This window comes from Ciona robusta, chromosome 3, assembly GCF_009617815.1.
Source record: "Ciona robusta chromosome 3, ASM961781v2".
NCBI lineage: Eukaryota > Metazoa > Chordata > Ascidiacea > Phlebobranchia > Cionidae > Ciona > Ciona robusta.
Genome location: NC_143237.1, coordinates 11,123,347 through 11,148,118, shown reverse-complemented (window position 1 = coordinate 11,148,118; position 24,772 = coordinate 11,123,347). Strand labels below are relative to the sequence as shown.

Here is a 24,772-nt window from a genome sequence, read left to right as displayed (position 1 = left end):
GTGGGAACGCTTAGTTTAGTTTCAGTAAATCTTAATCACAGACATACAGTATGCATCAGTAGTTAGGTGGCCACACATCCATAATCTCTTGGCAACACTCATACGGAAACATCTCTGTCGTGTTTAAACCGGAGTAATTCCTATCAATGTAAAACAGCTGGAAGTAAAATGAGACGTGGATATAATGTGTTTGTGATATGTTAGCGGGTATATTCTAACTAAAGTTATTGTTTTTTAGGAAATTTAATTTGTAGCAAAGATGTCTCAACAATTTGCATACGATGAAAAGGGCTCAACGTTTTTATATTTTATTCTCTCTTTTTTTGCAATGCTATTAATCCCACTCACGTATTTGTTCTGGCCTAAAGGAGTAAAAGACGAAGAGAAAAGATTGCGGACGCTTTGCCCAATCCACGGTAAAAGTAAATGGTATAAGAAAGTGCAAGAAGCTTTAAGGAGGAAAAAGTCAAAACCAAGTTTTCGGAAATGGTTGATTGTTTTTGCTTGGGTTGGGTTCCTGGTGTTGGTTTATAAAGTATCAAACATCGAGAATGATCATGTCGAATACGATCCTTATGAGGTTCTGGGAGTCGATAGAGATGCGGATAAAATTGAAATCAAGAAAAGATATCGACAATTATCACTTGAAAACCATCCTGATAAAGGGGGGGACTCGGATACGTTCATGAAAATCAGGAAAGCTTACGAATCACTCACCGACGAGGAAACCATGCAGAATTGGAAGGAATATGGGAACCCTGATGGTCCGCAAGCCATGGAGTTTGGAATTGCTTTGCCGAAGTGGATTGTCGAATCTAAAAACTCAATCTTTGTCCTTGGGATTTACATGGCTTTGTTTATGGTTATCATGCCAATAATAGTTGGTGTGTGGTGGAGCAGATCAATTAAATACAGCAAGGAACAAGTCTTGTTAAACACTACACAATTATATTATTATTTCCTTAATAAAACCCCCAACCTTAACCTTAAGAGAGCCATAATGATTATCTCGGCCTCCTTTGAGTTTAGTCGAGAACATAATTCCAAGGTGCGTGCCCCGACACCCGCTGACAACGAAGAGTTACCAGATTTGTTGCATAGACTGGAGTCGTGTTCAATTACGGATAATCCAAAAGAGAGGCCGATGAACTTTCCTTACAGTGTGAAAGCTCGTATTCTTATATATTGTCATCTTTGTAGGTTGGATATTCCATCAACAATGCTGGAGGAAGACCTGGAGTTTATTTTGTGTAAAGTCCCGTTGTTGGTGCAGGAGATGGTTGGATGTTTGTCCCAACTCACCGTGATGGCTCACTGGAACAAAGCGAGCATGCCAAGGTTGGAGTCGCTGGAAAATGTGATGAAAATTTGCCCAATGATGGTCCAGGGGTTGAGGGAAACCAAGTCCCCACTGCTACAACTGCCATATTTCAACGATGACTTCGTGAAGTATTGCCACATGAGTAAAAAGCGATTTGTGAGGAATCTTCGGGGTCTCGCGCAACTTCGTGAATCGGATCGTCGACAAATGTTGCGAAGAATGGGTGACGAGGAATATGATACGATGATCTCTGTGTTGAAAAAATATCCGGATGTTGAACTTCATGTGACAACGCAGGTGATGGACGATGAAGATCTGAACGTCATCACGGCTGGAGCGATCGTCACGGTGACGCTGTCCATGACAAGAAAGGAGCTCGGCGACCTGCAGGAGGAAGAGGCTGAATCGCCCGTGGAAACACTGGCAACACTGGACGATGAGGAAGGGGTGGGTGAGAAGCCGAACAAACTTAAGGTTTGGGAGAAACAAAGTAAAAAGAAAAAGAACGTAAAGAAAAAAAAACCAACCAAAGCTGGGGCAAAGAAAACACTTGGGGCGAAGAAAGTTGATAAATCAAAGTTTGATGAAGCTGAGGTCAGTAGTGAGGGGCAAGCTGCTAAAAGTAACGAGTCTGGCGACAGCGATTCTGATGATTCTGACACCGACTCCGATTCACCTCGGGATGAGGAAACTGAGGAAAAGGAATGGCAGGCGATGCAAGCCACGTTTAAAAGGAAGAGCAAAGCTTCACTAACCGTGTCGGACAAACGTACACACACTGTGTACGCGCCAAACTTACCTGTGGAGAAACAGGAATGGTGGTGGGTGTACGTGTGCGACCGTAAGCGGCATCTGCTGCTAACTTCACCTGTAATGGTTTGTAACCTGCGCGAAAGCGAGGAGATTGAACTAAAGTTTCCTGCCCCACAGAAACCTGGTCGGTATACCTACCAAGTATGGCTGAGGTCTGATTCATACCTGGATTGCGACCAAAAGCAAGATATTAAGCTCGACGTGAAAGAAGCCAAGCCATTGGAGGAAGAACATCCGCAGTGGAATATTTCGGATAATGAAAACAACGATGGTGGAAACGAAAGCGAAGATGAAGGGATTTCATCGGAGGAAAACTCACTGTCGGATGTGGATAATTAATTTGCAATTTTATAAAATTTGATGTTTTAAGTCTTGGTGAATGCTTTGGCAATCCAACCCAGTATTTGTGTAAGGCTGTAGATTGTATGTTGGGGATGTTATTTGTGCAATGGCAGTTTGTGTGTTGAGATAATAAAAGATAATATGTGAACGTGTGGAAGTTGTTGATTTCCTGTTGAACTGGCTGTAATAATAAAGTTCTATAGAGGGTTTATACACCAGCTGTGTATAAGATATATTATATAGCAGTGTCATATTATACACAAGGTCAATTATATTTAATCTAACCCACAATAATTGAATATATTACGTAACAACAGCGTATTATACATGTAATATATATGGAGTACACCCGCAACAAGTATATTATACATAATTATACTTAAATGCACCATACACACGGGTATTATATTTAATCAAAGCAAGAATCATCAAGGTTTCGCTTCTGGCGTGTTCCGATGACGTAGTTGCCTGTGTCACGTGGTATTCTAGAACAGCCAATCTATGACGTAATAAATTAGATTTTAAAAAAGAGAGCACGGCTTTAATGATAAGCCACGAGCAGAGCGACATTAATACGAAAAATAAACATATCACGTAACGACGATGGGCATACGTTATTACCATAACTGGCTAACGGTTAAAACGCCATTTATCTTTTCGTCTAACAACTTTGGTGACGTTACAAGTTGGTCCTGGCTGATCTTCAAACATCTACTTCACCGGTAGGTGGCGGTATATAGAAAACTAGATTTAATATCGATAGATTTCTATATTAAGACCTCGATGTTATAACGAATAGAAGAACGCGAGCTCTATGACGTAACAAACAAACGAATAAACATTTTGACGAAATCGCAGTTCTATTGTTACGTCACTTTTGCGATAATAACCCCTTGTTACGTCATAGATAGTATCGCGTATGCCCGATGTGTCTGAACCTGTCGCGTTTGGTTGAAGAAGTCTCCTTTGTTACAACACATGCGTGATTATGACGTAATAAACAAGAAACGATGTTCTCGGAACACAGATTGCTCGGTTTGTTGAACCAGAATAAACATAAACCTTCTAACTTGTAACCTGGTGTGGTAACTTTGTGGAAGAGGTGTTTTATGCGCGGAGCAATCATGGCGTGATCAGTTGATGCGAATGGGGTCATGAACTGTAGTGAGAGGATACGTCATTGTTTACTTATGACATCACACGTATAGTTCCTAACTTATACTATCACTGGATGGGGCACTTTAATGACGTCATCCGTGTTTTTGTTTCGTATTTAGATTGCGACGAAACATTGAGTATTATGACGTAAAAACAATGGTGATTATTCAGTGACAAAGCGGCCAGACGACCATGGAATATTAGGAGGTGAATGATTAACTAACATTTTGATCAGCCAGGTTCCGCGAAGCCAGGTCAGAACGATTGTTTAACTAGGGCTGTGCATGGTGTGTTCGGGCGACAAACGACATCGTTAATTTTGTGTTGGAGTAGAAATGGGGTTTAAATATTTCGGAAGCCTTTGGATAGTTGATGTAATAGGTTATAACAATTGTTGTGCGAGGGTATTGAACCGTGTCGTTAATATTTTGGAATTCATGTTCAATAGTGGTCTAACTAAGTTTAAAGAGAATATTAAACTGGGTTTAAATATTTTGAAAGTTATAAAGGACGATGCGGAGATAGGTTGGGTTTAGTTGGTTCGGGTTCGAATCCGGGAGTGGGTGGTATTACTGTGGGGTAAGATGGATACCTTGAACACATAATATCCCATATTTCATAATTGTGTTTTTAACAACTAACAACAATCTTTTAAATGTGTGAGGATACGATTGTATAATTCTGTAAATATTATATGTTTGCTATCAAGTGGGGAGATAATACAAAATGAGACCCCGAGCCATCTTACCCCAATCTATCAAATAACCATGTCGTGATCATTTTTAGATTTCTTTTATATTTTAAGTGCAAGTTTTTTAAACAAAATGGCGACAAAGGTCGAAGAACCATCAGATACAATCCTTATAAGAAGGAAAACTTTCACCGAAGAAAAGTTTCAAGATAAATATGAATTGGAGCCAGTGTTGCCCAAAGAACTAACATTGGAAAGATTGAAACGGAAGTCGAAGGAATATTATCACAAGAAGAAGGAGAATCCGTGCAAATCTACAAGGAAATATATAGCAGGGTTGATTCCTATATTCACATGGTTATCGCATTACAAGCTACGAGCGTGGATTGTTCCCGATATCATAAGCGGTATCACTGTTGGGGTTATGCAAATACCACAAGGTGAGACAATATGACGTAACAATGCCCAATGCCACAAGACAATGCCAACTGCTTCGTCACTGTGACAAACGTGTAGATTCTGACGTCATAACCTTTATTACGTCACAGGTATGTCTTACGCTCTACTAGCGGGACAACATCCAATATATGGATTGTACACGGCCTTCTTCCCTGTTCTGTTGTACGCAGTGTTCGGAACGTCCAGACACACGTCTATGGGTGAGGGTTAAGATGTGTTTCGCCTGAACATCGAAGTTCGTATCAAAACTAAGTCCAATTATCTTGTTACAAGAATCGAACAACTTCATAAACAGATCAAGGCCATGGAATTCTTTACATTTAAATTATTGGCGTGCTGTTTTAATGTGGTGAAAGTTAAACAATAAACTTGGTAGCCAACCTCGTAAACACTTTGCTACATTCATTTTTATCGCTACACACATTTATTGCCTAATTGCGTAAACCTTGTAACATTTAATTTGGTTTTATTAGTCACATATTTCGTAACATTGGATTCTGAATATTATTTTGTTACGAAAATCGTCTAACTTTATGAGCTTTAGATCAGGACCACATTGCTCAACATAAATATCATTTACTTTTTACATACAGGATCATTCGCCATCACCAGCCTTATGTTAGGGTCGGCCGTCTCTAGCGCTGTACCAGATCCTACATTCAATCAAACGACGCCCAAAGATGAGCAAGATATTTTATGGAAGGAAGTTTACGACGAACGAATATTGCTCGGAGCTGCAGCCGCTTTAATAGGCGGAATATTCCTGGTTATACAAGAATAACTTGTTGTTTATTCAGTAAATAATCCTCTGTTAATCATTACACAGCTCGGTCTAAGCATTCTCAACCTCGGAATCATCGTAATTTACCTCTCCGACCCGATGGTCAGCGGCTTCACTTGCGGGAATGCTGTGCAAGTGTTTGTGTCCCAACTTAAAGGACTTTTCGGGGTGTCAGCTGGAAGTTACTCTGGTCCATTGAATATTATTTGGGTAGGTGGTACAAGGTAGTACTATGGGGTAAGATGGGATACTGGTGTTAACACACAATACCTCATATTTCTCAACTAAGTTTTTAACAATTAACAACGATTCTAAAAAATTATTTGTTTACTAACGATTGGAACGATAAAAAATATTGAAAACGTGTCCCATCCCACCCTACTATAATGTGTGTTATTGACGTCATAATCAACTTTCATTTTTAGGTCATAAGAGACGTGATTGTTAACCTCACAACGCTTGATGCGGAGGGAAGGACACGGGTCTCAGCCACTGTCGTCATTTCCGCTATCTGCGTTATATTTTTACTCGGTGTGAAAGAAATAAACGAGAGATATAAAAAGAAACTTCCCCTGGGGATTCCCATACCGGGGGAGATTATTGTGGTAAGTCACGTGGGCAAGACTCGTTGTTGTTTTAAAAATACAAATTGGTGCGCAGTCATTCCCTGTTAACCAACCAAATCGCTCGGTTTCGTTTCTGTGACAACTTTTTTTCTGTAAGACGCACGTCCAAGCACTATATACCAATTAAGCCGCATTAACCTCTAACTGAAGCACCCGTTATAAACCGGGACAGCCGGATACCCACCCACCCACCCACACTTAACCCACCCCCCCACAGGTCATAGTTGGCACAGGTGTTTCGTATGGAGCGGATTTGGCGGGAAATTTCAACGTTGATATTATAGGGGATATCCCTAGTGGGTAAGTGACGTCATTATAGACACCGTGTAAATTCTGACGTATACAATACACATTATGGCGTAACATTGACCTTACAAATGATTAACAGACTCCCCGTTCCCAAACCACCACCCACAGACAAATACTCCATTGTTGTTGGATACGCGATACCGATCGCCATCATCGGTTACGCCGTAGCTGTTTCAATGGCCAAGATATTTGGAAACACCTTCGGTTACAAGATAAGGCCGAACCAAGTAAGAACACCAGTGTTATACCACCTACCTAAAATAACCACACAAATATTAAGCCCTAACTTACCTCTGTATCATTTTACCCCTGTACCAACTTACCCCTGTACCAACTCACCCCTGTACCAACTCACCCCTGTACCAACTTACCCCTGTACCAACTTACCCCTGTACCAACTTATCCCTGTACCAACTCACCCCTGTACCAACTTACCCCTGTACCAACTTACCCCTGTACCAACTTACCCCTGTACCAACTCACCCCTGTACCAACTCACCCCTGTACCAACTCACCCCTGTACCAACTTACCTCTGTACCAACTTACCCCTGTACTAACTCACCCCTGTACCAACTCACCCCTGTACCAACTTACCCCTGTACCAACTCACCCCTGTACCAACTTACCCCTGTACCAACTTACCCCTGTTCCAACTTACCCCTGTACCAATTTACCCCTGTTCCAACTTACCCCTGTACCAACTTACCCCACAGGAACTTGTAGCATACGGCGTCACAAACATCGTGAGTTCCTTCTTCTTCTGCTTTCCAGCTTTCCCATCAATGTCAAGGAGCTGCGTGCAGGTATGTTACGTCACCATGACGTCACACCCTAACACATGACGTATGTATGACGTAGTTTCACTCCAGGTTGACAGCGGGGGCAAGACGCAGTTGGTAGCGATACTATCAGCGTTATTGATGCTTCTCGTTTTGCTTTGGATCGGACCGGTGTTTGCTTCGATACCAAACGTTAGTGAGACGTCAATCTTTAACCTTCATATTTATCATCGCTCTCAATATAACTGGTTTCGTTTGTGTGGAAAATATCATTTGAATATTGACGTATAGGAAAGTCCCATAAAAAAAACAAAATTGTTTCCATTAAGTTTGGTAACTTTATAATTAGAACACATCCCCCCCCACACATGTATACTAACTCCTCCCCCCAGGCTTGCCTCGCTTCTATCGTGGCTGTTGCGATCAAGGGAATGTTACGCAAAGCACGTGACCTCCCCCCCATATGGCGGATCAGTAAGTTGGACGGAATCACGTGGTTGTTGGCCATGCTTGCTACCGTGTTCCTGGACGTTGTGAGTATTTGTGTGGAGTTATAACACAGATGTTCATCGTGCCCGCTTACAAGTTACCACATATGTAACTTGTTTATCCTCACATGGCGGGGCAACGGCAGTCGTTATAACACGAGTGTTCTGTTTCATACACTTTGCGCTCGCTTATAAGTTACCACGTATGTAACTTTGTAGGGAATTGTTTTTTTGTATGGCTGACCATTTAGACAACCCATCAGTGACTACTGTATTGGAGCAATTGTCGTTAAAAACACACACACAATAGTAGCAACATCAAACACATACGTTACCTTCCAGATACTTGGGCTCCTGGTGGGGGTGTTGGTATCGCTTCTATGTGTTGTGTTTCGTACCCAGATGGTGGCAGCAGAGAAACTAGCACACGTAGATGACACTGAAGTTTACAGAAAAGCTGGATCGTTTAAGAAACCGGTGAGTCATGAAAAAACTTTGTTGTCGCGTTGTGACGTCACAGAGGTGTTTTTTATCGCTTTGTAACGTAATAACTTGTTTGGATATATTTACCGTGATGTTTTAGTGACATCACAATGACTAATATTCAGGTTGAAGAAGATAAAGACATCATCGTGATCGCGTTTCGAGGAGCGCTACACTTTGCTAACAAACAATTCCTAGCAAAATCGATTATGACGTCAAGTGGGATCGACCCGGGGATCGAGTTGTCGCGGAAAAAGAAATTGGACGCTATTAGGAAGAAAGCGATGCAAGAAGAAGAAGAGGTATTGTGACGTAACAATAGAGGTGTGTCGCGTCATATTGATGTTATTTTAGAGTCTCGAAAGTGTGAGCGTCATCGAGAATGGGGGAACTACCAACATTGAAATTACTAACGGTGGAAATATTAATAGTGGGGTAATGATAGAGGGAAATCCCCACGCTGAAGGTTTGGTTATTGTTATATATAGAAGTTCAAATGATAGTATATTGTTATATATATTATACATTGTTATATATTTACATCAGGCGTGTTGAACACAGTGGACGCGATAGTTGATGAACAAGACAAACCGAAACGCGTTAAATGCATCGTGTTGGATTGTTCACAAATAAGTTTTATGGATTGTCCGGGAGTGAAGTTTATTAATAAGGTAAATACTATATGTGACGTCATATAACCTATCTGTGGCGTAACAATGCCTTTATTATTGTTAGACGTTCGAAGATTATCGCACCCTTGACGTCACAATGCTATTGGCGAACGTCTGCAGTAAGTTGATTGTATGTTAATTATGACGTCATATTTACATTTATTACGTCACACAGGTGAAGTTGCTCACGTGTTAAAGGTTGGAGGGTTCATCGAAAAGTACGGTGATGACGTCATATTCCTGTCGGTGCACGACGCGGTCACGTGGTGGCAGTCACGAGCAACACGTGACACAATATACGATGAACAATTCACTACGACAAGGATGTAAAACAAACTCGTTGTACAAACGACAACAATTCGTTCAATCTTTTCTTCGTTTAATTCAAATCGTTCGCTTCAAAACTCGATTTAATAAACTCGAATGCAGCTGTTGTGACGTTTTCTGTAATACAAGGGTGATTGTGACGTATCAATGCAGTAAACGAGGTTTAATAATATAAACTGAAAAATGTTGAACTTATGAAAAGAGAAAACTAGTTGTCATCATATTCGGGAAGCTAAAATTAAAGAGCAATATTTGAAAATAAACCAAAACATCTATGAGGTATAGTAAGAGTAACGCATACCGGGAATCCCCGTCACAAAAGTCCCCATATCGCCATGGAAAGTCTCAGCTGGTCGAAAAAAGCTTTAAATTTCACGAAGAAATTAAACAACTTTATCTATTCAGGTATGATGTGGTTTTATATGCACAAAGTTACATACGTGGTAACTCGTAAGCGGGTACGAGGTGTATGGAACAGAACACCCGTGTTATAACGACTGTCGTTGCCCCGCCATGCAAAGATAAATAAGTTACATACAGATTCAACTAACCGACAATATACGGCAGATACCTCACGTCAATCAACCATCCCCCTCACAGTAAGCGGGTTCAACGTGGGTTTGATAAACCAAGAAGCTTTGGCTCAACTTGTTAAATATCCCGATGTGTTCAGAGTGGTTGAGGGTTCCAGTGAGAAGAAGTTGAAACTGAGTGATAAGTTTGATGATTATGACGCAAGAACCTCCGCTGTTGAAGGAGTGTTGTTGGATATGAAAGAAAGGACCAGCCATGTTTGTTTGGAGGGGTGGAGAGATGAGGTAACGACTGTCACTGTATCATGTGTTTAAAGTTTTGCTTTAACTTCACCCTTTAGTTAAGGGGGTAAATTAAAGGTTATAATCTTATAAATAATATGATGTTACAGACTTACGAAGTTTCAATTGGGCCGAACCATTCGTCGTTGTTTCGTGTTGAGAGGGCGGCAACGTCGATGCTCGGGGTGAAAACTTACGGGTCGCACATGAACGGATATGTCAGTCATCCAAGCAGGGGGGTGTGTTTGTGGATCGCTCGCAGGTGAGTGGTTTCGGGTTCAAGGACCGGTGCTGCCATTGTGCGCATATGTGTTCTTGGGCACAACGCTTATTGATTTAACCCAGTGGTCACTTATATTAAAGGTCAAAAACAAAAGCTACGTTCCCTTATATGCTTGACAACATGGTTGCTGGGGGGATCGCAAGTGGGGTCGGGGTGGTGGGTACGATGGTGAAGGAATGCTGGGAGGAGGCGGGGATAGGGGGGGAGCTGGCGGGTCAAGCCACCCCTGTTGGGTCAATAAGGTGATTTGCCATATATTAGATGTATAGTGACATTACGCACATGTCACATGATGACATCACATATGATGACATCACACACATGATGACATCACACATGATGACATCACAGCTACATGTACGAGAACCACCTGGGAATCCACCAAGACGTTCAATATTGCTTCGACCTCGAACTACCTGTGGATTTTCAACCAAGAGTTGTAGATGGAGAGGTTGATGGGTTTCGTTTGTATACTATAGATGAGGTGGGTGTGGGGGGGTAATAGGAGTGTGTGGGGGTAATAGGGGTGTGTGGGGGTAATAGGGGTGTGGGGATAATAGGGGTGTGTGGGGGTAATAGAGGTGTGGGGGGTGATAGGGGTGTGGGGGGTGATAGGGGTGTGTAGGGGGTAATAGGGGTGTGTGGGGTATTAGGGGTGTGGGGTAATAGGGGTGTAGGGGTAATAGGGTAATAGGGGTGTGGGGGTAATAGGGGTGTGGGGGTAATAGGGGTGTAGGGGTAATAGGGGTGTGGGGGGTAATAGGGGTGTGTGGGGTATTAGGGGTGTGGGGGTAATAGGGGTGTAGGGGTAATAGGGGTGTGGGGTAATAGGGGTGTGGGGTAATAGGGGTGTGGGGGTAATAGGGGTGTAGGGGGTAATAGGGGTGTGTGGGGTAATAGGGGTGTGGGGTAATAGGGGTGTAGGGGTAATAGGGGTGTGGGGGTAATAGGGGTGTGGGGGGTAATAGGGGTGTGGGGGTAATAGGGGTGTAGGGGGTAATAGGGGTGTGTGGGGTAATAGGGTGTGTGGGTAATAGGGTGTGTGGGTAATAGGGGTGTGTGGGGGGTAATAGGGGTGTGGGGGTAATAGGGGTGTGGGGGTAATAGGGGTGTAGGGGGTAATAGGGGTGTGTGGGGTAATAAGGGTGTGTGGGTAATAGGGGTGTGTGGGTAATAGGGGTGTGGGGGGTAATAGGGGTGTGGGGGGTAATAAGGGTGTGGGGGGTAATAGGGGTGTGGGGGTAATAGGGGTGATGTGCGGCTAACAATGGTGATTCTATCTAAAGGTCAAGGAGTTGGTGGTTTCTGAGGATTTTAAACCAAACTCTGCCGGGGTGACTTTGGATTTCTTGATCAGGAAAGGGTTTGTTTCCCCCGATGAAGGTGAAGTTTTGTATGGAATGTTTATCTCGGGTAGTGGAAAGTTATAACATGTGTGTTTTGTTTCATACACCTCGTGCACGCTTATGAGTTACCACGTATGTAACTTTGTTTTTTTTGTATAACTGGTGGTTTAAACAACCCATTAGTGACCACTGGGTTGTAGCATTTGTCGTTAAGTATCTTGCCCAAGGACACATACGCCCACAATGGTAGCAGCGTCAAACCCGATTGTTTACCAAACACCAACTTTAGTTCCAGATTACAACGAGATTATTCAACTTCTACATTTCAAATATGAAGATTGTTGATGATTGTTACATCACAATAATATTTATTATCTTTTAACTATTTAAAATTCATTAATAATTGCATTTCATCTGGTTAATAAAACAACATCGCTCCTATTCGGTGAATAGTAACCTCTTCTACACTGATGATGGACCAAGTTACTGTCTGGATACTAAACTCATGATCAGCAGATGTTTCGGACAGTAACTTGGTGGATAGTAACCTCTTCTACACTGATGATGGACCAAGTTACTGTCTGGATACTAAACTCATGATCAGCGGATGTTTCGGACAGTAACTTGGTGGGTAGTAACCTCTTCTACACTGATGATGGACCAAGTTACTGTCTAGATACTAAACTCATGATCAGCAGATGTTTCGGACAGTAACTTGGTGAATAGTAACCTCTTTTACACTGATGATGGACCAAGTTACTGTCTGGATACTAAACTCATGATCAGCAGATGTTCCGGACAGTAACTTGGTGGGTAGTAACCTCTTCTACACTGATGATGGACCAAGTTACTGTCTAGATACTAAACTCATGATCAGCAGATGTTTCGGACAGTAACTTGGTGAATAGTAACCTCTTTTACACTGATGATGGACCAAGTTACTGTCTGGATACTAAACTCATGATCAGCAGATGTTCCGGACAGTAACTTGGTGGATAGTAACCTCTTTTACACTGATGATGGACCAAGTTACTGTCTGGATACTAAACTCATGATCAGCAGATGTTTCGGGCAGTAACTTGGTGGATAGTAACCTCTTTTACACTGATGATAGACCAAGTTACTGTCTAGATACTAAACTCATGATCCGCAGATGTTTCGGACAGTAACTTGGTGGATAGTAACCTCTTTTACACTGATGATGGACCAAGTTACTGCCTGGATACTAAACTCATGATCAGCAGATGTTCCGGACAGTAACTTGGTGGATAGTAACCTCTTTTAAACTAATGATGGACCAAGTTACTGTCTGGATACTAAACTCATGATCAGCAGATGTTTCGGACAGTAACTTGGTGGATAGTAACCTCTTTTACACTGATGATGGACCAAGTTACTGTCTGGATACTAAACTCATGATCAGCAGATGTTTCGGGCAGTAACTTGGTGGATAGTAACCTCTTTTACACTGATGATGGATCAAGTTACTGTCTGGATACCAAACTCATAATCAACAAAACCCACAAAACAATTCCATAAATATTGCTTTCTTTATAACCGGAAGACACCAACATCAAGTCCCACCGACGCCCCTTCAATCCCAATCCTCAGCGAACTCCTCCTCACCACTGCCATCTAGTGGCTGTTGGATCCCGTTCAACATTTCCCGCATTGCGTTCATCAACGTCTGGATGTTCCCGCGAACCTCACCCTCATGCTCCTCGTCGGGGTTGAACCCGGGTAACAACGAGTTGAAGAACAAACTTACCGGGTTCGAACCCCGGGTAGGGGGGGTCGGTCTAAGAGGGGAGTTATTTATAATGAAGTTATGCTAGAAACAAAGTGGAACCCATTGTTGGTGGGTTACCTGGTGGGTCGCGTGTATGATGTCACAGTAGAAGGTGGGGGGAGGGGGTCATGACTCAGCATCGTTCCCATTCGGATTTCCTATGAGTCAGCAAAAATATCTCATAATATTATCAGAGAAACATAAGAAGAATATCCGGGCAACAAATACTCACCAGCGGCAACAACGAACTAACTCCCGATAATTCGCAAATCATTGCGTGACGATAAACATTAAGAGGAGGTTTCTGGTAAAGTGATTTCCTCCTAAAGTTGGTGAAATTATAATAAACAAACAAAGCTACACAGTAAAACATAATATATATAGTACAGGACTTTTGTCGTACATTCGTTTTAGTTGAAAGAAAATACTTCAGCGTTACGTGACATCTAACTGCATTTTATTTTTCTTACCTTACCATATATTGGTAAGATTATACACAAAAACATTTTAAACCAAGTAACAAACTTTCAAATAAACAAACAATTTATTGCCAACCCACCTTATAGCTGGGTCCGTCGCCCCACCCGAACCCCCTGACCCTTCCAACACCCCACGTGCGTTTTCCAGCAACCACGTTATAACTTCCGGAACTTTCCACAATAAATAATTTCTTTCCACGAACATGTGACATAACAATGCCAGTCCTTGTGGAGTGCTGTGATGTAACAATGGTTGATTATGGAAGGTTGATTATGACATCACAATGTTGATTATGACATCACAATGTTGATTATGACATCACAATGGTTGATTATGACATCACAATGGTTGATTATGACATCACAATGGTTGTTTATGATATCACAAACCTCTCTGTGGCTTGAGAATGGAAGAAAGGATGTTTTGATATTTCATCGTCAACTTGAACCGAACATTTTTCGAGCATCAACAACAAAACCTGAATGTCGCAACATAGATGTAACATATTATGAAATGTGCCACCATGTGGCCGGTACTCACTGTAGGAAAGTCAATTAACGCTCGACGTAAACTTTCGTCCGGAGTCGACTTTTCACATTTCCCGATGTTACACAATTCAAATTGAGCGAGTGCCGTTGAGTACGACCAGTTTGGTAGCAAAAATAGATTTCTATCAGCCTGTTATAAAGGGGGGGTTAGTAGTGGTGTAATGTAATAGGGCCAACATATACATTATTAACAACGTACACAAGTTGAGCTGGTTAATTACAATCGTTCAAATGGATAAGGGAAAAGTTGACAGAGTTATTATGAAACATTTAAAACCCAACTTATCCCCCACCCAACTTACCCCCCACCCAACTTACCCCCCCCCAACTTACCCCCACCCAACTTACCCCCACCCAACTTACCCCCTCTCAACTTACCCCACACTCAACTTACCCCCCACTCAACTTACCCCCCACCCAACTTACCCCCCACCCAACTTACCCCCCCAACTTACCCCACCCAACTTACCCCCACTTAACTTACCCCCGGCCCCACCCAACTTACCCCCCACTTAACTTACCCCCCCACCCAACTTACCCCCCACCCAACTTACCCCACCCACCCAACTTACCCCCCACCCAACTTACCCCCCACCCAACTTACCCCCCACTCAACTTACCCCCCACCCAACTTACCCCCCACTCAACTTACCCCACCCAACTTACCCCCCCACTCAACTCACCCCCTCTCAACTTACCCCCCCACTCAACTTACCCCCCACTCAACTTACCCCCCACCCAACTTACCCCCCACTCAACTTACCCCCCCACCCAACTTACCCCCCCCAACTTACCCCACCCAACTTACCCACCACTCAACTTACCCCCACCCAACTTACCCCCACCCAACTTACCCCCCACCCAACTTACCCCCACTTAACTTACCCCGACTTAACTTACCCCCCACTCAACTTACCCCCTCTCAACTTACCCCCCCACCCAACTTACCCCCACTTAACTTACCCCCCACTCAACTTACCCCCCATTCAACTTACCCCCCACCCAACTTACCCCCACTTAACTTACCCCCGGCCCCACCCAACTTACCCCCCACCCAACTTACCCCCCACCCAACTTACCCCCACCCAACTTACCCCCCCCCCCCTTAACTTACCCCACCCACCCAACTTACCCCCACCCAACCTACCCCCCCCCCCTTAACTTACCCCCCACCCACCCAACTTACCCCCCACTCTTGTGCAAACCGAACAAGAAACTCATATTGCCCCGCCCTCATCGATAAATTATCGATCACGAAAATGACTCCGAGAGGATCTTCAATGGGGTCGAAGCTATTGTGATGTCATGATTAATTTTTATGACATCATAATGAACATAACAAACCTCAATAAAACTTTGGATAATTCGAGAGCCGTCCTGTTGCAACCTCGTTGCGCCACAAAGTTCATGTGTTTGTATAAAGCAAGGAATAACGACCTGAACGCAGGGTAGAAAATATTGGGATGTAGGGTAGAAAATAAAGTGCAGGGTAGAAAATAGTGGGTGCAGGGTAGAAAATAGTCACCTGTTTTCTTGATATTTATATTCTAATCTACAATTAGAGGTTGTGATGTTAAAACATGAATGAAAACTTCGTTCGAGGCAAAATAAACTTCGTTCTGTAAATTAATAACAATTAGTTGTTGTTACATCATAACGGGCCTCGTTACCGATTAATTCCCTCGCCATTTTAACATCATCGTGTATTTTATAAATATCGCTGAATGTGATCATGGAATCAACGTGATTGTTGTGTTTCTCAAGAACCGTCTGTGGATGTGAAGATGGTTAACCATGATGTTTATTACAAGCCTAATATTCCTTTGTATATTAATCATATATATATGGGGTGGGGGTGAGATTTGAACCCGGGATATATGGGAGGTGGTTTGTGTGGTAATAACCCATAACATATTAAAGTCACAATATGGTGGATTATGACATCACAACATGGTGGATTATGACATCACAACATGGTGGATTATACTTACGGCAATATTTCGATGATCCGAAGATTCAACTGCATCGAGAAACTTGAATTGAACTTGTTGATATTCTTTGTTGTGTTCGAACTTGTAATAAGTGCATCTATGACATCATAATCATCATAAATATAATATAATACAACCACCACGCAAGGAGTCACCCGTCTTTTGTTTCCAACTGTTTCATCGCAACCCCCACGTTAGACATGCGACCCCATGAAGCTTGGGGGTGCGACAACCACATTCCCCGATGTGCCACCCCCTGGTTACGCCTACGATACGCCCCGTCGCCCATGAGCGCACGCGTCCCAAATATTCGGCGTAGCTCGTTGTCCGGATTCAACATCCTGTTATTAAAAATATTAAGAACTGTGGTGTAGATTGAATATTGGCAGAACCGCAAAAAAAAATTAAAAACATAAAAAATGAGTTGTTCAAAAATAGATAATTAGAATTTAAAGAAAACGTTTCAAACACATTCTGACCTGTGTTCAACAATAAGAACGGATTTTTGTGAGCTGGCATCACTGGAACCGGCATCACTGGTCGTAAGGGAAATTTCATTTTTAAACGTGTCCAATATTTTATCAATATCTTCGTTCTGGAATATTTGAAGTTAAATCTTCCCAAACCCAAATTAAACAACAAACACCTCTTGGTTGGAACTTTTGTTCTTTTTCTTTTTTTTCTTTTTTCGAGCCCGTTTATTTTTTGTCACATTTTCTCCGTTCTCGATAATTTCTGGCTTCGTTTCTTCGACTTCAACGTTTTCGTCTGAGCCGACCAACTGAGGACATCGTGTGGTAAGTATTGCAGATGTTTATGGACAAATATAAGATAACTAAACAGCCAATGGGTATTCCACACTCTTCCTTATTTAGTTTTTACCCTTAGTGTGTTTTAACGACTGGCGTTTTGCTGTTAATTTTCTTCTCTTCGTTGTTTTAATTAAATTGATAATTAGTATTTACTTTACGATAAACTCACCAAAGAAAACTTATTAAAATTATTTCTTTCATCTTTTTCTTCGCTTTCCGACTCGGAACTTTCAATTTTCATCAAAACTTCGCGGCCCTGTAGTTTACGCAACGCACGTGATGACATCTTAACTCTACAAAACACAAACACATCATTCTCACAACTTTTGACCTTTTGGAATATTCCTAAAAAATTTTTTTTAAAAATCAAAATTACATCACAATCATCGACTTGATTTTTTAAAAACTGAAACAAATTTTCCAAACAAATTATTTGGGGAAGATTTCGGAACAACTTCAAATTTCCTCGTTGATAAGTTGTGTAGCGAACCAAAGGCTATTGCAAGCACAGTACAAACTAAACATATGACATTGTACGGCATTGAAAAGTCCGGCACCGGGATATTGACGAGCAAAGCTTCCCCATAAACCCTCACCACACCATGGGGGGCGGGGATCGTTATCATAGAGGGTTGAATGTAGAACCCATGGTTAGCGTCGGGGGGGTGGGTCACCCACGTCATGAACCCACGATCAAACCCCAAGCTTAAAGTTACTCTTGATTCTCGGGGTAGGGAAAGTACCATCTCGAGGTTGTGGGGTGAGCCCCTAATATGGGCGGGGGTGAACGACAACCACGTGGGCTCGATGTCTGACCCCGTGTTTGTTTTTACGGTCAACGTGTGGATTTGCGCGCGAAGGTACCACGGTATAACTTGGAGGAATATGATTGAAACATTATAATGTTCATTGTTTGTTAACAAACATGTTATTCCACCATCTTGTCCAAGGCCTGTGATGTAACAATGGCTGCCAATGCCCATTGTTTCAGGGGTTGGTGACCGTGGTAACCGTCGCCATGTAAACTTTATGTTGGTTGGAGAGTTCAAGTTTCGTAGATCGAGATATTTAAGTTGGCCGCGTGTCTCCATGGTTGGCGTGATGTCGACATCGAGGGGCGGGGCTATGTGGGTGTGGCTCGTGGTGGCAAGGGGGCAAGATGGGTGGAGGGGGCGATCAAATATTGAAGCGAGGCTGAAGTTGGGGTATTGATCGAGAGTTGTTCGTATATCATGAACAACTGAGACGTGCTGTTGAAGTTGTACGTATGTTGAACTACAAGCAACATCGTGACATAATGAATTATAATGGAGACCGATTGATAAATATCTGCTGTGTTGTAGTGAGCTTGGGTTAAGTAACGAAGAAGGTCCATGTTTCGAACCACACGGCAACAATTTCATCCAAGGGGTAAGATTCTCTGTGCACAAATTCTCGCGTGACAACCCCCCATGACGCAACAATGAGTTGTCAGCGCTTTCAACGACTCCCGTTGGTCGGAACGAGACCTTGGGCGAGACGGTTACTTCATGGTTGATTAAGTTCAACGAGGCGCAGAAAGTTCCCGACAAAGCGTTTGTGAATCCTTTCCATTTGTCATCGATATTTCTTGTTCCTTTCTTGAACCAAACCCACACCTGCGCCCCCGTTGGGGCTGAAGCATCGGGAAACCCCCATAACTGATACCTCCATAACCCCTGCGTCATCGTAAAATGAAGTTCCGCGATTTCATATTTTTGGACGATTTGTCCGATCGATCTCGGGAATAAATTATAATGGGTTTTGTTGAATTCGTTTTCAAAGTCCCAGTTTGTTGTAAAATTAAAAAACGAATAAACTTGTTCGTTGCCCAACACACGAATATTTAACGATTCGTGAAACGAGTCATTGTTTGAGGTTGAAGCAGAAACCGTCGATACGACGACGAATAACAAAACATTAAAGTGCATCTTAAACTAAACTTTTTCGTTGAAACTTAAATAAACCTCATTCTGGCAAATTATGAACCTGTGTAGTGTTGCCAGTTATAAAATTCAAACGTCCAGATTTTCAATCGGCTCACCCAGAGTTTGGGCTCTGGGCTCACCGGTTGTCCAGTTGGGCGCAGAGTCGTATAAACACCGAGTAGTCCAACTGCCGTCTATGTGTGTCCAAAATAGAGCGAAAGTGGTGACTTTGACAAAGGGTTTAAACGAACTTGTTAAGTTTTGTTTGTGTTTTCTTATTGTGGGAAGGTGTAAAACAGCTTCTATTTACCTTACCAAACATATTTTAGAAAAAATGTATAAATTTAGCCGCATTAAATGACTAAAATGTCGCAAATCAATCGCTTCTAATTCTAATTTTTGACTTTTTTTGACACAGAAAACAAATAACACATGTTTTTTACATTTTTCAACCTTTAAATTTGTTTTTAGGCCCAAGTTTTTCTGTAATTTACCGAAAAACATACATTTTCCCTATACCTACTGTGTTATTTTGGACCCAAATTGCCGTTCAATTTGTGTTTTACGTAACAATGGGTTGGACTACTCGGTATTTCTATGGCTCTGGTTGGGCGTAAATTGTCTTTCGACGAACAGTTGCTTTTGTTCGAATGTTTAGAATATTTTTAAATAAAAATTTCAGAACTAGCAGTTTTTTTAACTTGATATTTTGCATTTAAATTAGTTTGCGAAGATCTCAGTTTTTAAATAAAAATGTACGTATCAGGGGAGTAAATAATTTTTGACATGCTCTAATGGTTTCCATGTGCTGGGGATTTTTTATTTGTTGGGAATTTTATTTTTCTTGAAAGTTTAATTTTGTTGAAAAGGTTTTTGAAGATGGATAGTTTTGCTGAAGCTCAGATGAAGAAACATGGCTGGCGGGAAGGTGGGTTGTTTTGAATTCTGTCCATGGTTGATGTTATCGACAACCCATCATTTTGATTGACAGGTAAAGGCCTGGGAAGGAAGGAAAATGGGATTTGCGAGCCGATCAAAGTTAAGATGAAAAAAGATACAACTGGTGTAAGTTTGTGATGTCATAATGCATGTTATTAATAACATTGTCATAGCCATAGAGTCTACTTATGACTCGCTACTACCATTGTGGCCTGTGGGCGTATGTGTCCTTGGGCAAGACACTCACTAATGGAACGCAAGGAAAAAAATTTACTATCGCAGGTCGGCCATGACCCCGGTGAACAATTCACACATCATTGGTGGGACGAAGCTTATAAGAACGCAACTAACAATATACATGTCCAAGTTACCGAGGTATTTATCATTACAATCGCCCGACACTGGTGTGTGTTGGTATCTGTTATGACACCCTATGTGAATAATCTTGGTAAACATACTAACATAACCAACAAATTAAAAGCTTTAATTTAAGAATATGTTGTAAAGAGGATCCTGGTTTCCTGAGGACTAGTTGCACATGAATATGATGTCATATTATGTATAGTGATGTCATTATTGGTGATTGTTACAGAATGGAGTGAAAGTTCAATCGAAGGAAGAAAGCAAATCAATGTGCACGTATAAAGTTGCGACGAAACTCCGATCACGAAGAGAGGTTTTGTACGGGAGGTTCGTGAAGGTGGGTTCGTATTCCAACAATTGTGGAAACGTCAAGTTTGTGGTACCCTGGTGACGTTATGTTTCATACGATGTAGGAACGTAGTCAAGACGCTTAATGTTAATAATACGTTGATACGACAACAGTAACAACTCAACGTATATACTGAGGGATAACCAACACATTACGTTCCAGAGCGGGACGTTAACAGGCGGGGTGATGGACGGGGTCGATTCATCCGATACAAGCGAGGATGAGATTGTTGGCAACAATGCCCTTAGTGATGAACAATTGTTTAAAGTTTGCGGGGGAAGGACCGCTCATAAGTGAGTGGTAATCCATATTGTGATGTCATAACCAATATGTCGTTAATGGACAAATTTTTACATCAATTATTGTTTGGCTCTAATGTCTTGAAAGGAATGTACACCAACAGGAATTTATACTAATGTTTTAAACACAGGGGCGCTCGGCACGGGTTAAAACTCAGCGGCAAACTTGAACGATTGGCTCAACAAGAGAGCAAAGATTTATTGGTGAGACATTTTAGTGAAATAATCGACCACACTGGCACACAAGTAGTTATGGGTTCAAGCTTAATGTTGCTACCGTTATGGGTGTATGTATCCAAGTCATAAAATGGGTTTTTCAAATTGGTATAATTTGGAAGTATTTATTTCAGGTCTCTCAAGTTGAAGCACCTGCGAAAAAGAAAAAAAAAAGAAAAAGGCAATTTGTAAGGGGGATTCCCCTACACTGAAACCAAGGAAGGATAATTCAGTGTCAGAACAGCCAGTGCTTAAAACTGATTCGACGAAAAAAAAGAAGAAACGGAAAAAGCATCGAGAGAAAGAAGCAGCTGATGAAAATGTTGTTAAAAAGAAAAGAAAATCTTGACGAGAAATTGTGGAGATATTTAAACTTTGTTGAAGATGAGAGTGGTTTATGTGGATGCGATATTATGGATGCGATATTATGGATGCGATATTACAAACTTAGTTAAATACAAACTTAGTTAAATACAAAACAGTTAAATACAAAACAGCAAATGTGAAAAAAAACTTTGTTCTGAATCTGTTAATTTTCAACCGGGACGGAACCTTTAAAGATTGTAGCATATAAAGGAATTCCATTTCTGCAAAATAGAAACAGGATTAAAATACCTTCATAGTTTATGTGGCTGGCGTTGGTGGAAAGCCACTACGGCACGACAAGCCCCCAGCCAATGGTAGTGGGTTTCTACTTCTTAGGTGAGAAACCCTTGCTGGATATATCCGCAAGGAAAAGAAACCAAGAAAAACATCAAAGTTAGTAGTGCACATAAACAATAATAATAAACACAATCACACCAACAAGCATATTTAGGACGGCACAAAAATCTTACAGAAAACCCCCCTAGTGTGACTTGAAAGCTCTTTTACGTCGCCAATCCAAACGCCTATTAAGAAACATCTTGGTACCGCGATACTCTCGTTGTATTTTCACACAATATAATATCGTCCGGCTGTTCCGCACCGCATCGACCGTTACGACATACTGTGGCTGTTACGAACCGCTAAGCGGCGACGTCCATGTAACAAACCCGCAGCAGTAACGTAACTAAACCGACCGTGACGTAACCGCACCGAACGCAGGGTCATGACGTTGCTGACCCACCGCATCGACGTAAAGCGTAATTGTGACGTGGCCATCGTCCCAATTATGCCATACGCGATGTTGTGTTAAATAAGTTAAGTTAACAGCGTGATAGGGACTTTACTTATAAATTTTATTGATTTAAACAATTACGGGGATTGAAAGTTGGTGTATATTATACTGCGTGTTGATATTACTCGAGTATATGTGTACCAAGACAGAGTTCTCGCAAAGCAAACCGAGACAATACAAAACCGCTGTAAGATTCAAGTCCCGACAGACAAAACACTCGGAAGGAATGAACATTACAGTAGATGCTAATCTTTATCAAGTAAGATTGTTGCAACAATTCCTTTGCATTTATTTCAAAGACATGTAAGCACTGAAAAGTGCTTGGGGGCATATAGCTGGCAACATTAGGTCCAGCAAAGAATAACTGGCAACACTGTAAGAGTGCACCAGCTAACACACAAACACATTCGTACTTAAAATTTATTTATATAAGCACCTCAAACCGGCATCCTTATATTGGCGTTTTCGTGTTTGTTCCTTGTCTGTAAAACAAATTTAAACTAATATGATCTTTGTGTGGTTGGGCAACAGCCATGACAGGGGGTATCTGGACCAACCTAATCACTTTAAACGTTCGTTACTTTACACGAGACACGCAAACTACAGATAATAGTTATGTTTGTAATAATTGAAATTATTAACAAATAAAACGTACATGTTACGTCATAATCATCGTGTTTGGTATATGATCGTAAACCGATATTCTATAAAATAAAACATACATAGAGTGGGGGAAGATGAGACACCTTCAGCACATAATATCCAAATATTCTGATCGTGCTTTAACAATTAACAAACGGTGTATGGGATTCGTGAGAATATGGTTTTATAATTCTTTGAATGTTCTTTGTTTTCTAGCCAATGGAACGATAAAACCGAATATAAAAGCGTCCCATCTTCCTCTACCCTGCTATATGTATATTTGATTTTATTTTTTTGGCACATTTCGGATTTATTGGTTTGGGCTTGATATTAAAGGGCCTAAACACACCCCACGTCACTTTTATTTTTTATGGTAAATTCATAAAGCGACTGTTTTATTGATTCCAAAAATACTTTGCTTATTAAAATTGGTCCAGTATAGGCGGAGATATTCGTCCTCAAACAGTGATCTCTAGCGCCATCTTTTTTTTACTACGAGCTCCGTGATTGTGACGTAGGAACGTACTAGTCACGTGACTGATTCATTCGTAAAATCGAAACCTGCGTTTTTTTTGTGCTTTTTTGCGTCTTTTTTGTTCTCTCGTATTTCGCTGAAAACACTGCCTCTCGCCTTTCTGAATGAGAGCGGCCACGCTTCAACAATTTTGTGACGTGATTTGTCACGTGGGTAGTACACTTCTCAATTTTTTTCGCCACGCAACTTTCAAATCAGTTTTATGAATTTCACGGTGTTTGAGCTGGAATATCTTTGGTTATAGAGAACTGATTAAAACAAGTAAGGTGTCGTTGGAATTAGAAAAACACACTCTATCGATTAAAGCGAAGTACATTTAGGGTGTGTTTAGGCCCTTTAAGTATTATGACGTAACAAACAACTTACGATGTAGGTTGTTCCGTTACGTCATCACAGCTTCGTGATGTCACATCTTACGTCATCTAAAACGAATGGTTTAAGTAACAATGCTTATTGTGACTTATTCAACATTCTTACTCACCTTTGATCCTCTTTCTTCGCGCGTATACCGCCGCATAAATAAACCTATACACACTTAAACCTACAAACACCTCAAACCGGGATCCTTATATTGGCGTCTTCGTCTTTGTTCTTCGTCTGTAAAACAATTGTTTTTTGTTTGGTTGGGCAACAGCCATGACAGGGGGTATTTAGACCAATTTAATCACTTCAAACGTTCGTTACTTTACACAAGACACGCAAACTACAGATAAAAGTTATAAGCTTCAATTACCTTGCGCTTTTTTTCTTTTCTCGTCTTTTTCCGTCTGTAACAATCAGAATTATTATCACATTCTAACATGCTTGTTACGTCATAATCACCTTTCATTCTTTAAGTTCTGGAACCATTGACAAGATCTTCTGTGACGTCACATACCCATGTTCTGTAGCGTAAAGTAATATGTAACAATTGACATTATGATTCAAAAAACAACTTACGAAGCAGGTTCTTCTGTTACGTCATCACTGCTTCTGTGACGTCACACCATCGATGTTCCTAGAAAAGAGCTT

The 24,772-nt window shown here is 41.5% G+C and overlaps 6 protein-coding genes and 1 long non-coding RNA gene across 7 annotated transcripts; 4 read left to right on the top strand and 3 right to left on the bottom strand.

The window, feature by feature from the left end:
- Nucleotides 1–169: 169 nt before the first annotated feature.
- LOC149739395 (translocation protein SEC63 homolog) lies at nucleotides 170–2,624 on the top strand. The gene has a single exon (XM_089875796.1). It carries the CDS (start codon nucleotides 260–262, stop codon nucleotides 2,471–2,473), a length of 2,214 nt encoding a protein of 737 aa, XP_089731922.1. The 5' UTR covers nucleotides 170–259; the 3' UTR covers nucleotides 2,474–2,624.
- Nucleotides 2,625–4,401: 1,777 nt separating this feature from the next.
- Nucleotides 4,402–9,354, top strand: LOC149739394 (prestin-like). Its single transcript, XM_089875794.1, has 16 exons — nucleotides 4,402–4,765; nucleotides 4,874–4,984; nucleotides 5,378–5,550; nucleotides 5,611–5,775; nucleotides 5,991–6,170; nucleotides 6,409–6,491; nucleotides 6,580–6,727; nucleotides 7,215–7,304; nucleotides 7,371–7,472; nucleotides 7,673–7,813; nucleotides 8,111–8,245; nucleotides 8,377–8,553; nucleotides 8,606–8,717; nucleotides 8,798–8,922; nucleotides 8,987–9,041; nucleotides 9,098–9,354. The coding sequence occupies exons 1-16, from the start codon at nucleotides 4,459–4,461 to the stop codon at nucleotides 9,250–9,252; spliced, it is 2,259 nt and encodes a 752-aa protein (XP_089731920.1). The 5' UTR covers nucleotides 4,402–4,458; the 3' UTR covers nucleotides 9,253–9,354.
- Nucleotides 8,886–10,332, bottom strand: LOC149739393 (uncharacterized). Its single transcript, XR_016384722.1, has 4 exons — nucleotides 10,181–10,332; nucleotides 9,801–10,117; nucleotides 9,112–9,366; nucleotides 8,886–9,036 (listed from the first exon to the last, which is right to left on the bottom strand). It is a non-coding gene; the product is annotated as an uncharacterized LOC149739393 (long non-coding RNA).
- On the top strand, nucleotides 9,455–12,134 carry LOC149739392 (uncharacterized). Its single transcript, XM_089875831.1, has 7 exons — nucleotides 9,455–9,654; nucleotides 9,817–10,067; nucleotides 10,175–10,326; nucleotides 10,428–10,589; nucleotides 10,699–10,831; nucleotides 11,634–11,730; nucleotides 11,983–12,134. The coding sequence occupies exons 1-7, from the start codon at nucleotides 9,585–9,587 to the stop codon at nucleotides 12,036–12,038; spliced, it is 921 nt and encodes a 306-aa protein (XP_089731957.1). The 5' UTR covers nucleotides 9,455–9,584; the 3' UTR covers nucleotides 12,039–12,134.
- Nucleotides 12,135–13,224: 1,090 nt separating this feature from the next.
- Nucleotides 13,225–17,652, bottom strand: LOC149739391 (ribosome quality control complex subunit TCF25-like). The gene is made up of 15 exons (XM_089875803.1): nucleotides 17,483–17,652; nucleotides 17,148–17,282; nucleotides 16,981–17,096; nucleotides 16,657–16,842; nucleotides 16,502–16,598; nucleotides 16,181–16,280; nucleotides 16,036–16,129; nucleotides 15,855–15,947; nucleotides 15,697–15,802; nucleotides 14,503–14,640; nucleotides 14,352–14,440; nucleotides 14,042–14,197; nucleotides 13,715–13,805; nucleotides 13,561–13,640; nucleotides 13,225–13,492 (listed from the first exon to the last, which is right to left on the bottom strand). Exons 1-15 carry the CDS (start codon nucleotides 17,597–17,599, stop codon nucleotides 13,288–13,290), a joined length of 1,803 nt encoding a protein of 600 aa, XP_089731929.1. The 5' UTR covers nucleotides 17,600–17,652; the 3' UTR covers nucleotides 13,225–13,287.
- Nucleotides 17,606–19,527, bottom strand: LOC149739390 (GPI-anchor transamidase component PIGT-like). The gene has a single exon (XM_089875807.1). It carries the CDS (start codon nucleotides 19,260–19,262, stop codon nucleotides 17,697–17,699), a length of 1,566 nt encoding a protein of 521 aa, XP_089731933.1. The 5' UTR covers nucleotides 19,263–19,527; the 3' UTR covers nucleotides 17,606–17,696.
- A 501-nt stretch (nucleotides 19,528–20,028) lies between these two features.
- Nucleotides 20,029–21,897, top strand: LOC149739389 (G patch domain-containing protein 4-like). The gene is made up of 7 exons (XM_089875840.1): nucleotides 20,029–20,187; nucleotides 20,251–20,324; nucleotides 20,481–20,573; nucleotides 20,791–20,898; nucleotides 21,073–21,203; nucleotides 21,341–21,413; nucleotides 21,560–21,897. Exons 1-7 carry the CDS (start codon nucleotides 20,139–20,141, stop codon nucleotides 21,635–21,637), a joined length of 606 nt encoding a protein of 201 aa, XP_089731966.1. The 5' UTR covers nucleotides 20,029–20,138; the 3' UTR covers nucleotides 21,638–21,897.
- The last annotated feature ends 2,875 nt before the right edge of the window (nucleotides 21,898–24,772 follow it).